This window comes from Mixophyes fleayi, chromosome 1, assembly GCF_038048845.1.
Source record: "Mixophyes fleayi isolate aMixFle1 chromosome 1, aMixFle1.hap1, whole genome shotgun sequence".
In the NCBI taxonomy this organism is placed as follows: Eukaryota; Metazoa; Chordata; class Amphibia; order Anura; family Limnodynastidae; genus Mixophyes; species Mixophyes fleayi.
This window is the reverse complement of record NC_134402.1, coordinates 238,629,964-238,643,587: the sequence shown is the minus strand read 5'-3', so window position 1 is coordinate 238,643,587 and position 13,624 is coordinate 238,629,964. Positions and strand designations below refer to the sequence as shown.

The 13,624-nt window shown below is 37.1% G+C and overlaps 1 protein-coding gene across 3 annotated transcripts in view; it reads left to right on the top strand.

The window, feature by feature from the left end:
- Positions 1 to 13,624, top strand: part of RNF38 (ring finger protein 38) — a 185,214-nt gene that overhangs the window by 167,142 nt on the left and 4,448 nt on the right. For 2 of the 3 annotated variants that reach the window (XM_075208153.1, XM_075208171.1), the window contains 9 exons: positions 3,605 to 3,798; positions 5,572 to 5,785; positions 5,862 to 6,056; positions 6,223 to 6,393; positions 7,320 to 7,481; positions 10,679 to 10,785; positions 12,402 to 12,486; positions 12,694 to 12,815; positions 13,044 to 13,143. In XM_075208153.1, the coding sequence (XP_075064254.1) occupies positions 3,605 to 3,798; positions 5,572 to 5,785; positions 5,862 to 6,056; positions 6,223 to 6,393; positions 7,320 to 7,481; positions 10,679 to 10,785; positions 12,402 to 12,486; positions 12,694 to 12,815; positions 13,044 to 13,143 (1,350 nt within the window). The remainder of the gene's footprint in view (positions 1 to 3,604; positions 3,799 to 5,571; positions 5,786 to 5,861; positions 6,057 to 6,222; positions 6,394 to 7,319; positions 7,482 to 10,678; positions 10,786 to 12,401; positions 12,487 to 12,693; positions 12,816 to 13,043; positions 13,144 to 13,624) is intronic. The other variant, XM_075208162.1, reaches the window with a different exon arrangement.

Here is a 13,624-nt window from a genome sequence, read left to right as displayed (position 1 = left end):
CCGGATTTCTTCTCGCGGCTTAGGGAGCAGCAAGTAAAAATCCAGCGTTGAAATTACCGCATTAACGGTAAAACTGCTAACGCTGCATTATGCGTGGGAGAATTGAATCGGCCCCTAAATATGAGTGAAACCTGGGGATCATTGATCCCTACACTGATGTGGATGTTCTTGTTAGACAGGCAGCAATACAAAACCAAACAGACAAAAACATAGATTTGAAATGTGAGAAATTTCCATGTTAAATTCTGTTTTGGTAAGTGCTTTGTATAGCAACAGTGAAAACAGGACATGGTTCTTAAGCCTATAAACCCCACCCGGCCCTCTATGCAGGATTCATTTGCGATGCTTGTGAGGAAAACATTAAATAAAACAATTTAAATATGCCCTTAGGGTAGTGTCTCAAGTCAATTGTCACTACTTGCTTAATGCAGCGTCTATGCGCTCTGAATCTAAAGCCTTTATTTCTATGCGTAAAACATGGAAAGGATGTTGCAAGCAATTTAACTGTTGATTATTCATAATTAACCTATTTTGAGCAAATGTCTAAAGTCCACCAAAAAATGGTCTCCAGTTGAAATGTCTAATATTTCAGCAGACCGTCGTCACACAGCAATTTAAGTGCTTATCATCTGAGATTTAAAAGTTTTGTACTTTTTTATAGCTGCTATAAAAATTGTTCATGAGCACTTCTGAAACTGGAAAAGAACAAGCGTGAAAAGCGTGTCAACGTCCTTAGGCTCTGAAATATCAAGATTAACTGTTTATTTTGGGAAAGTTTTTTTTTTTTTTTTTTTTTTTTATACACTACTTTATTTCACTCTATCAATTGTTTTTATGAGTCGCATGTTTTATGTGTTATTTACTATGTTACATAGTCCATGCTGAAACAATATTTACTGTTTTGTGTTTTAGATTGCAGATGGTTTGCTAATCCAGTCCTTTCCTGATATCTTAATCTGTATACATGCTCTTGAACCTGCTGCCATTTGGCTGAGTTGTGGGAGGTTACTGTTTAATTGAAAATGTGTCTTGATGCTGTAGCATTAAAACAGACCCATTTTACCCTTCTTTGTTTCAGCAGTAGCTGAATTTAAATTGGTTTGATGCATTTTCTTTCAGGGGAAAAAAAGAAAAAAGGGAGCTGCTAACAGGGTTTTTTTTTGGTTTTCAAAAGCCTTGAATGTGTGTTTGCATAACACAATTTGTATTTAAAAGGAGTTCATGTAGTGTTCTGGCTTTGACATGCAAATGGAGTTGAAAATTCAATTTGAGTAACTTTGATGAGATTGCTGTGTTTGGTGTAATTTCTTCTGAGTTGTCTATGCATTTTCAGACTAGTTATGTTGGATGTGGTGCTTTCATTTCACGAAATGTTTTTATATCCCACATACATGTTGAATCAGTTTATGGAAATAAAACAAAGCCTGACTTGATTTCTTTTGAGCACTCAATTGGATTTCACATGCAATGCATATTTCATAGAAATTACATATTTACTATATTTTTTGCAATCTCCCGGATGCTTTAAACAGCTAACGAAGACAAAAGGTGGTCAAAAGGACAACAATTACTGATCAGTAATCCTTGTGTATGTAATCTCACTTTGCATGTTATTTGAAAACTGGTGATCCACTAATGGAAATCTCTAAATCAGTTTAATTGTAAACTACATTTTAAGTTAACTATTTTTAAACCATATGTTTTTCTAAGGACTTGGATACAAATCTTGAAGGAGAATAGTTTTTGTCTTTTCCGGATTAATGCAAAGAACTATTAAATATACAACAATTCTTAGACTGGCTTCCTGATGGCCATTATTCTTTTAAAATGTCGTCTTTGAAACCATATCCAATTTTTACTGAGCACAATTTGAAATGGTTGCAAAACAGCTGCTTTATTTGCACCTTAATATGTCGCTCCTGGTACCATATTTTCTTTGAGTAGTCAGTGATACTGTCTGCCTTCATGTATGTGTGCCTGTTTTCTGCGTCTGGTATGCATCTCGCTGTGGAAAGTGGTCATTGTTATTGTAAACCATATTTGCATGGTCTGATTGCAATGTGCAGAAGGATCACAATCAATGGTTCTTTGCTTTATTGCAACAAATCTTCTGAACTTTGTTACATGTCTATATTTAACTATAAAAATTTATTTACTGTTAGTGTTAATATTGCAACCTATATGTACCGGATGCATTATTAGTGTTTATTGAAAGTATTACGTTTTCTAGCTTGGGTTATAAAAAGAACCAGCTTCTAGTGTGCTTTAGTTTATCATTAGATACTGGAATGAAATGGCAACTGTAAGTTATGTGTTGGGGTTCTCAAGTTTATAGCTTGCCAAATATTGAATTTGCTTTGGGACATTGTAACAAAAGTGCCTTCTCAAACATACTATTGTATGCTTCATATTGACAGTATAGTTTGACAGACTACATATGCTAGCCATTTGTAATGTTTTACCGAACATTTTATGGACACTGATGATTTGTTTAGGTTGAGAATAGCTTTTTTTTTTACTAATCTGGCATTTCATAATTTTCTTGGGTGAGATGTGACTTTCTGCTGGTAGCATATTAGAATACATATCTGGTATATTTATAGATGTGTGTTGTAAAATGAGCAGTTAGCAAGTAGTTATCGTACATTTTTTGACCAGGTACTTAAAAGTTTGCTGTTGTAGATTAAGCAGCAAAACAACTGTATGTTCGTAAGTTTCAGACAGTGCAACTTGTGAGGAGTTGAAAATATTTTCAAGGCACTTTCTGCTAGTTTCAATATATGATAGGCATTGTTTTGGTATTTCAGTTTGGAGTGTATGTACATTTTGGTTATGGTTACATGCATCAGTCAGCTGGTAAGGGTATTACTATGTTAAATGTTGCAGGATATCTTTCATTAGTGGTAAAGATTTGTAGCAGAGTACAGCTTCTTAACTATTGGTCACGGCCATCAAATCTGTATTGTTGCCTAGCCCTTAGACGCTGATCACATTGCATTTTGTGGTACTTTATTCATGCCGGAATACAACACCATAAAAAGTCATGCAGATATAAAGTGTTAAGACTAATAAGGGCAAATGGGGTCACAAAAAAGTAGAATAATGCCACATTCGTAGCACATGCTGTGTGGTGAAAATTGTATTCATAATTTATGTCTATAGCAAAAGCATATTCCGTATCACTTTACAATTTTTAACATTTCAGAATTGTTAGACACCATCCAAAAATGCCCGGTGATCATATCGACATTATCAACCCTCTCCAAATTACTGCAATTACAAATGATGCATTGGTTGTCAAATGCCTTTTTTTTTTTTCCTTGCACAAAAAGGAAAGAATCTTTCAAATTTCTGTAACCCCCTCTGTCCGCCCCCCCCCTCTTAATTTGAGATGTCAATGCTGTTGCCAGCTTGTCAGCAGTGACAGTGTCAAGACAAAAGTGTAATACATTATTACATCATTTCCTTTGTGACATTTAAGTTTGTTTTAACAGAGAGCAGCTTATAGCATGTTTCTGTAACTGACCACTTGGTTGATGTGAGAGTGACCTACATGTATAACTTTAATGCCTAGGTAATTTGTTTATTTTTCTTTGTGCTTCAGAACGAAGATAGTCCCAGCCCAAAAAGACAGAGATTATCAAATTCGGTTTTTGATTACACAGCGGCATCTCCTGCGCCATCGCCGCCAATGCGACCATGGGAGATGACATCAAATAGGCGGCCTCCTTCGGCTCGTCCCAATCAACACCACTTCTCAGGGGAAAGATGTAACACTCCTGCTCGCAACAGAAGAAGGTAATACAGGATTCTGCTGTAAGGTCCTTTTGGATGTGTCCATGGGTAGTCATTAAGTATTTGAGGTTAATATGGCATTTTTCCATTGACATTTCCTTTTTACACACAGATTTAACACCTTAAACAGCATGTTAGAAAAATAATGCAAGAATCATACACCCCCCCCTTCCCCCTATATTCTATGGAGAAAATAAAAAAATCGTGTTGCAGATCTTTGTTATACATACACTACACTTCCAATTTTGCTTTCAGAGCCAATACATTTATAATCTATATTAAGCTTTGTATTTGTGTCCTTTTGAAAGGCTAACCACTCATTTACAGATTTATTTATTTTTTGTCCTGTTAAAAAAACAAAAAACCTACATAAATACCCTAATAAACATTTTCTGATAAAATAAGAAAATAAAAAAATGATCTATTTCAAAACCCTATGCCATCTGTGAGCATTTTCTGTAAATATACATTAGTAGTGGTATATGGCATTGAGCAGCCCCCTCAGCCATGTCTCATTTCCCAAACCATTAGGTTTGAACGGAGTGGCACAAGTGTATTTTGATGTAGAGGGGTGGCCCTATACAAGTTTCACTACGACTGTCTGAGCCCCCAAAAGAATTTAGGAGCTTCAGGCCATACTATATACAGTATATGAATTGTACATTTCGCCACTCAGGAAAAATCAACACAAATGAACCTGCCCTTAAATACGTTAATCTCCTAAATCTGTTTGAACCCTTTCACTGCTGAGCCTATCTTGGCACCTTTTGATCTGGTCGCATTCCATCATTCATATTAGTATATTGTTTATACAGTAAACACACAAATTGCACCTTTTTGTTTAGTTTTTTTTTTTTGTTTTATCTTTTAGAAGATTTTGAATTTTCAGAAAATACCTTTTTAGATTGCTTATCTTTTGTCCAAGAAAGTGGTGGTGTTTTTTTTTTTTTGTTTGTTTTTTTGTTCTGTTTCTTTTTTTATTATTGCAATTTCAAGAATGACCTAAAAAAAAACAAGTGTGTTAGGCTTTTTTTTAAATTTATTTACTCTAAATACCATCTCTGGACTTAACACTTCCTGTAGGGCAGGCCTGACCGACCTGTAGGTCTCCAAGTGTTGTGAAACTACAAGCCTCAGTGACCTTTGCCATTATGTACCTGGAGAGCCACATGTTGGTCAGGCCAGCTGTAGTGTATTATTGCCTGGTGAATCACCAAGCAGTAAGTTCTAAGAGGCCATGTTTTAAAGCGGGCACCCCCATCAAATGAGTCGCACATAGGAAGAAGAGTGCACACAGTACTTCCTTCTCTGGGTATGCCGTTTGGCCTTCCTGCACTGTGCAAGGTCACATGATGCTGAAGTCTGCTGCCCTATTCTAATAAGATCAAAGGCCATAAGCTTAGTTTGCCAGATGCCGTCTGCTGCCCACCTGTGGTCTAAACTGCAGAAACTGCTGTTTTTGCACAAATATTGCATGTTTGATCTGTAAATCCAGTGTTAATATTCTTCTTTTGGCCCATTTGTGGTCTCCTTCTCATGCGCATGGCAAAATTATGTGGACACCCCTTCTCATTGTGTTAGTATCAGAGTATTACGCAAAACTTTACACTCGATAATGGCTATTCAAATGAGTCCCTGCCCCAGTAAACTCTATTATTCCTAACACAGGTATTCACACACTTGGACCAGGTTAATCAAAGTCATTAAACTTGCCGGTATGTTTATGTGATATCATTCAAGCATATGACATGACTAGTTTTTGTTTTTATCTTTTAGCCCTCCTGCTAGGCGACAAAGAGGAAGAAGGGACAGACTGTCTCGCCACAATTCCATTAGCCAAGATGAAAATTATCACCACCTCTCATATGGTCAGCAGCAGCCAATAGAGGAACCCAGGGCTTTCCACCCACCGAATGTATCCCCTCGCATGCTGCACCCAGCTGCACATCCACAACAGCAGAGTGCCGTAATGGTTGACATCCATGAACAGGTGGGAAAGAATTTACAGTTCTGATGATCCTATTCAGAGGAGATTATATACACACAACCAACTTATTTTTTATTAGCCTTGTAATTGGGGCTCTCTCTTCCAGATTCACCAGGGCACAGTGCCGGTTTCTTACACTGTCACAACAGTGGCACCACACGGGATCCCCCTCTGTACTGGACAGCACATCCCTGCTTGTAGTGCACAGCAGGTTCCAGGCTGTTCTGTGGTCTTCAGTGGACAGCACTTACCAGTCTGCAGTGTGCCTCCTCCAGTAAGCTGTGAAATATTTTTTTTTTCTATTTGCATTCCACCTCCAATTTTATTTCCGTCATTGTTTTGAATGAATCGTACTGTCATTCCTCCTAAACAGAACCTTCACTTGTGCTTGTCTAAAATGGAATACAGCTTATTAACTTTGATTGTTCCCTCTTCTACAGATGCTTCAAGCTTGCTCAGTTCAACATTTACCGGTTCCCTATGCTGCTTTCCCACCCCTTATTTCCAGTGATCCTTTCCTACTGCATCCTCCACACCTTTCCCCACATCACCATGCTCATCTGCCCCCTCCTGGCCAATTTGTGCCCTTCCAGACACAACAGTCTCGCTCGGTAAGAACATTTCTACAATTCACTGATAACTGTAAACTATCTGAATTTTCAGTTAACTATGTTCTCATCAGTTTGTGTTCTGATTTTGTTTTGTTGTTTTCCTGTTTGCCTCCATGTTATGCTATTGTACGTGTTATATACTTAATTTAGAAAAGGTAAAATGCGACATGCAATGCATCTCATATTGTAATGGGTTGACCTGCACAGGCCAACTTACCTTTTCTATCTTTATAATAGCGGGAAGGTCCGCTTAAATTAAGAGACTGTTTTATTAGTCTTAGTGATTACTCATACAACGGGCTATTAATTGTATTACTGAGCTGGTAAAAAAAGTGATAAGAATGTAGAAAGTATTTGCTATAGCATTGAATACATCCATATATTAACAATCCTTGGTTAATCTGACACCTCCATAATTCATACTTGCTTTGGGATTTCAGTACTGACTGGGACATCTGCAGGCTGTATTTGTCTCCCAACAGCATGGAGATCATTAAATTATTGGTTTCCTGTCCCTCCTATACTGTAATATGCTATAGTTTATCACACTACATTCTGGAGAAATCTGGAAACCTAAATTTTGTCTCCATGCTGTTAGCTGGAACCTGTGAGGAAGGGAATTTACAGACCAGTCACCTATTCTTCTCTGGATTGAGCCAGAATTTTTATGATTAAAAGATGGGTGTGTTTCTCTGAGACTAGCCTCTTTGAAACTTGAACCCCTCCCCCCCCCCCCCCATTAACTTAGTTGCTCTGTGCCCACTGCCGGGAGTAATATATAATGACAGAGGATTTATTAGAGTAACTTAGTAAATTGATATGGGTTGGGTGGAAAGTGGACCCAAAATGCTTCAGAAAATGTACTTGTCTCTTACCTAAGAAATGTTCTTGTATGACCCAGGGGATGTTTTTGTTGTTTCCTGCAGCCTCTGCAAAGGATAGAGAATGAAGTGGAACTGTTGGGTGAACATCTACCTGTGGGTGGATTTACATACCCTCCACCTGCTCATGCACCAACGTTACAGCCAACTGCCCCGTTACAATTCATAACTCATGATCCTTTGCACCAGGAGGTTTCCTTTGGAGTTGTAAGTCATTTTCTGTTAGTTCGCTGTTCAAAATTTGTATTCTAAAAATGTAAGAAAAGAATCTATTACCAAGTTGCTTTGTGTAATGTGTACTTTCCAGAAGAAAAGGTTACCCTTGTGCACCTGTTTTGCTTTGGTGGATGACGTGTAATACAGTTTTTTTGGCTGATTGCTAATATCGCATGCCAAGACAGACTGCTAGCATACAGAATATGTTCTCTTGGGTCGTTTTTTCTGTACCTCACAGCTCTCCTCCTTGGGCAGCTGGCATAGGAGAAAAGCCCAGCACATAAAGAGCATCCTCTATTAAATAGGGTTTGCAACATGATCATACAAATGAAGTTGTAACACCTTCTATATTGTGATATAACACACATGAATATCTGATAACACTAATTAGGCAAGACTAGAAAATAATACTTTATATTTATGCAATAATTTAAAAGACTGCGGTAAACTAGTAAATGTCAAATTAAACAATTGGAGAGAAGTAGAACCCTTCTTTTTTGTATATATAACAACAATTCAGTAAAGAATTTTTAAATCATAACTAAAATAATACTAGGTTACTCCACAAACTGCAGAAATTGGCAAAAATACCTTTGTAAAATAAGAGAACACAGCTTCCCACTTGGTGGACTAAACTGTGTCCAGAGCTGTGTATGCCATTGTTTATCTAGTGTTTTACAAGAGACAATATATGGAAATGGTGTCTATGAAACAAAATCGGACAATAGTGTCACTGCTCCAGAGGGCTTACATTCTAATTGTATTTTGGCTACATAGACCTAAGTTGGTGGAGTAAGTACACTAGATGGTTGGGCTCTGCCACACCATGTATGTATGATCCTGATTATTTGAATGCCTCACTAGTTAAGGACTGCCTCTGCAAAATACATGTACAAAGTCAGATCATAGTTAGATATAGGAATGTAAAAATCCAGCAATGGAGTTCAGTTTGCTTTTGAGAATTGGTATGGTAACTGTTTTTATATATAAAATATATAATAGTATACAGGAAAAATGACAGTGGGTTGAGAGGAGTTGTTAACAACTATGGTATGGGCAAAAACATTATTGGGATGGGGTAAGAGAAGAAAGGAGTAGAAAGGTTGACTGTGATAGGAGAAAGGGTCAAATGTGAAGAATGTTTGGAAAGTAGGAGAGAAGGATCATCACTACTTCTCCAATGCCTGTGAAGCCTGCAAAATCTTTAGGAGAATACAAGAGGAAGGGAAGGGGGGGCAGGCGCAGTATGGAAGTGAGCATTGAATACATTAAAACAATTTTAGGGATCAGTTTGTGTAAGGATTAACACATAGGGCTAGATTTTATAAAGGGTGGTTTGGTAAAACCGACAGCTTTCAGATTTGTTTATTTATTTCTGATTTTAAAACCTAAACAGCCAGAATTGACATTTTACAAATCGTCATCCCGATTTTAACAATGATGAACATACAGCCATCCAAATGGCCAAAAAAGAAGGCGGTTGTGAGCGGCTAGATTGCTCAAACTGCATGTTTGAGCTGTTTTGCTGTTCAGAGCATAAGAGGAAGTACCATTAACATTTCAATTATTGGGGCCATTATTTAATAGTTATGGGGCAAAATTAATTTATACTTGTGTGTGCCCTTTTTTAAGGGGATACTATTGTATTGTATTGTATTGTATTGTATTTTGGGGTAAATATGAATATAATTGTTAATGGTGGATATAATTATGTTGCACAATTTGGAATTTCATAGCACCTGAATAATTCAATAATTTTGTCCCCTCAATATAATGAAAATTAAGATTTGCCCCCATAAGTAAACTTTAAAATAATTTTGCCCCAATAATATAAATGTCAGTGGTGCTTCCTCTTATGTGTTCTGCATGGCAAAATGAGATCAAACAGCATGTTTGAGCTATCAAGCCATTCAGAAGCAGGTATTAACTGTCCTATTTTTTTGGATGGCGGTTTTAACTAGACCACCGGCGGCTTAGACAAAACCCCCTGAGGCTTAGCTGTTTTCAATCCGTCGCACATCGCCAGGCATTTTAAGTTGCAACTTCAAACTGCTCTATAGTAAATTTGGCTTTTAAGACCACAAAACTGCCGGCTGCGTGGCAGTTTAAAACAGCCACCAGACTCGATTCTTAGTAAATCTAGCCCATAGACTTGATATACATGGTTTATTGCCCACGGTGTTGCCAAGCAAGAGTTAACAGTTGAGAGGAAACAGAGTAGAACACCTCCTCCAGGGGTGTTCTGAGCACTATGAAGTGCACAGTGAATGTGTTTGTGAATTCAGTTGTGGTCTTTGGTTTAATGGAGGAATGTCCTGGAACTGTAACAGGGCATACCAATAATGCCAAAGGCTCTGTTGTATGCTTTGACCAGTAATTTCGGTTTGGAAGTAAATAGGAAGGAAGAGTTTCAGAGATTTGGTTGGGTGCAAAATCAGAGTGGTCGATGGAGTGACTGTCACAGGTATAGTGGGGGAATTGGTAAGGAGGATGCAGGTAATATTGTACATGTTTGAAATAAATTGATGGTTTTGAGAACAGAATGGAGAGCTGAAAACCTCAGGATTAACTAGGTCTAACTGATGCGCAACCTTGTCAGTGCTACAATTCATCCATTGTTTCAGCCCAAAGGAAAATGAAAGTGAGATAAGATATGAGGCCCAGGAGTTTGGTCATTAGTTTGTTAGTTGAAGTCCCTTAATGGGAAAGTGGGAGGTAGGGGTGAAATAACGTTGGCCAGGATAAAAAAAAATTGGAGAGGTAAGTAATGGCAGAAGATCTATAGCTAGTTGATGAATAATGACAACATGTAAACGGTGAGGGTAGGAAAGATAGATAGCATACACGTCCAAAGAGAGGGAAACAAGTCTCTGGAAAGCACCTGATACTTGGCAGCTGGAAGGGAGTAGATCGACCCCTTTTCATGAGGTATAGGATGAACAGTCTGTCATGGCGGATGGCAGTTTCCACTGCAGGGTCATACTGTGGCAGTGAGCTGGAGGAGGAACCAAAGAGAGAATTGCTGTACAGGTCTGGTCTGTTAGTGAGAGAACAAACATTTCTCTTGTCTCTTAAAAAGCTGTTTTGAGACTCCTGTTTTTGCTTATGACTCTTCAATAGCAGAACAAGGGTCTTTTTAAATGTTATTTGCATGAATATTTCTAATTATCACAATTTTTAATTTACAGCCTTATCCTCCATTTATGCCTCGAAGACTAACTGGTCGTAGCAGATATCGATCGCAACAGCCAATACCACCACCACCTTACCATCCAAGCCTTTTACCTTATGTTTTGTAAGTACTTGAAACTCAAATATTCCATACCTTTTTTTCAACAGCTACATTATATCAGTATATTGTATCGGTTATATATAGTAATCTTTACTACACCACGTGTGCAAACACAAATATCCATCAATTCTTTATATTTATTTTGTCTATTCTGGAAGTTTGGACAGCCAAGCTCCAGTACTGACCTAAAGTACAAAACAAATGAAGGATTCAGGAAAATAAAATTATTTATATGTGTGTGTGTGTGTGTGTATATATATATATATATATATAATATATATATAATATATATATTTCTGACAGCTTTTGAGTGAAATCTCAAATGAGTACTATCTATGAAAGAGGAAGATATATTTTACTGAAGATGAGTGGCATTATTTTGCTGTTAAATATCAGCAAGGCCAGTCCCACTTGTCTTAGTACTGATAAGGTTCTGAATTTGGGTATTTATCTCTTAACTATCAGGTTATAGTGTAATAGTTCCCTTGATTTTTCCCAATCCTGTTACTGGACACCATACAGCATATGTAATAGCATGGAGTAAGTCTGAGAAACGTGTTGCCTCTAACAACCAGTCATAGATGGATGAATAGATATATATATATATATATATCTAATGTACACAGGACTTATAATTACTTGCTAAAGGTTGTCCTGTGCGAAGGTTATTATTGAAAGTCTTAGAGAACTCTGTTTTTACTCAATCCTTAATATTGTATTTTATGAACTAACTATTATACATCTGCCCTATTTACTTTTGGCTTTCAAGTTAGTTTTCCAGAGTTATGACGAATTGGTTTAAAGATGATGCCATGATATCTGTTTAGAAACGCTGGCAGGGAGTTTTCTCTGCACATTTTAATACTGGCTGGCTGGTAGATAACAACCCTCCGTGCGCGGTGTGGGGCTTTTGGTAATACATGAAACCTCAGTGAACCAGTCTGACGGTAGCCTGATTTTATTTTGTCTTAATATTTTTTTAGTTCTGAATAATTCAGAATATGACAAGCTCTCATAAAAATCGGACTTTATTTGCTGGACTTAAACACAAGCAGAATGTGACGATAAATGTTTGGCAAAATATTGAGTAGTGCTCAACTGTATTAAGTGTTCATGTACACTGAAACAGTCCTTCTGCTTGCTTTAATGCTATGATTTTATTTAATTAAAGTTACCTTACATTTGGCAACACAAAATGTATCATTTGTTCTCTTCTATATTGCTTGCTTGTGGAGGTACTCAATGCATGTAGTAGTATGTCACGATGTATACATTTTGGAGAGAGCGCAAGTATTTTTTCTAATGCTTTTTGAATTTCAATCCCTCCATTTAAGACTATTTTTATATTACTCTATACCCATGACCCCAGCCAGCTCCCTGCAAAACAGCACTTATTTGTTTTCAGTTTGTTTTTTTTATTAATAAACTATTGCATTAATATTTTAGACTATGCATTGAACTGACATTCTGTTAATTGTTATGCTCACTTATTTTGTTTGCGTTTTTAGTAGATGTGTAGCATATACGAGTTTCCGATTCTCTGTATAAATAAGACTATTTTTATAGCAGTTTGAAAAGACCTAAGGACACTAGGAAACTTTTTTTTATGTTTATTTTAGATCAATGCTTCCAGTGCCTCCTACTGTAGGACCAGCCTTTAGCTTCGAGTTGGATGTAGAAGATGGGGAGGTGGAAAACTATGAGGTTGGTGTATGTATTCACAAACATATTTTATTTGCAATTCCTTAATGCCCTTAGACAAATAGCCAAAAAACACTGTTAAATATCTATATAAAGCTTTTTTAACTACTTTTCTAACCAGTCTGGAAGTGTATCACTTACCCTTTACAAATTCTATGCATTAATTAGGAAATACATTTGTAGAATGTCCATTTCATTTTTTCATTGCAGGCATTGCTGAATCTAGCCGAAAGACTTGGTGAAGCTAAACCACGGGGATTAACAAAAGCAGACATTGAACAGCTTCCATCATATAGGTTTAACCCAAACAACCACCAGTCGGAGCAGACCTTGTAAGTTTCAGTAAATGTGCAAATTAAATGTTTGATTATCTCAAATGGAATTAAGGTTGTACAGTTAAGGCACAAGTGATTGGTGTCTTATGCTACAGCTTCTGCTGTAAATTTTGATATTTCTGTTTTTTTCTAATGCGGTGGAAGAGGCATAAAGGGATAGTCAAAACAAAAGTATGTGTGTTAGGCCTGGTCTAATGTAATTTTATTTGTGTTTTTCCCTTCCAGGTGTGTAGTGTGCATGTGTGATTTCGAGTCAAGACAACTTCTAAGAGTCTTACCATGCAACCACGAATTCCACGCCAAGTGTGTCGACAAGTGGCTTAAGGTGATATTTTTATTTTAAGAGTAGTGTTTTGTTTTTTTTGCTCTTTTGAGCTGGTGATTCCAATGATTTGTCTGCATATATGCTGTATTATAAACTATAATTTAGTTTAACTACTGATAGGCACCCCTAAGGTCTGTGTAGTCTGTCTTTTTTTGTTTTGTTTTTTTTGTAAGGTTCTTCTGAATTCTTGCAATCTCTGAATTGAGCAAAAGTCACCCAGGCTGTAAGGCTGCTGTACAGCAGTAGCTGGAAAGCACTATGGGCCTGATTTTCAGTTAGGAGCAAAGCAAATTGCACCTTTGCAAAACCATGTTGCATTAGAGGGGAAGGTACATTTATAATGTGGGAACAGATTTGTAGTTCAACTTTAATTTCAGTTTAAAAATAAAGCTATCAAGTATGTGTGCTACTTGAAAAACAGCCAGTATTTTCCTTGCTTGCAAAAAGATAAGTCAATTTGTACCCCTTGTATTGTAACCTC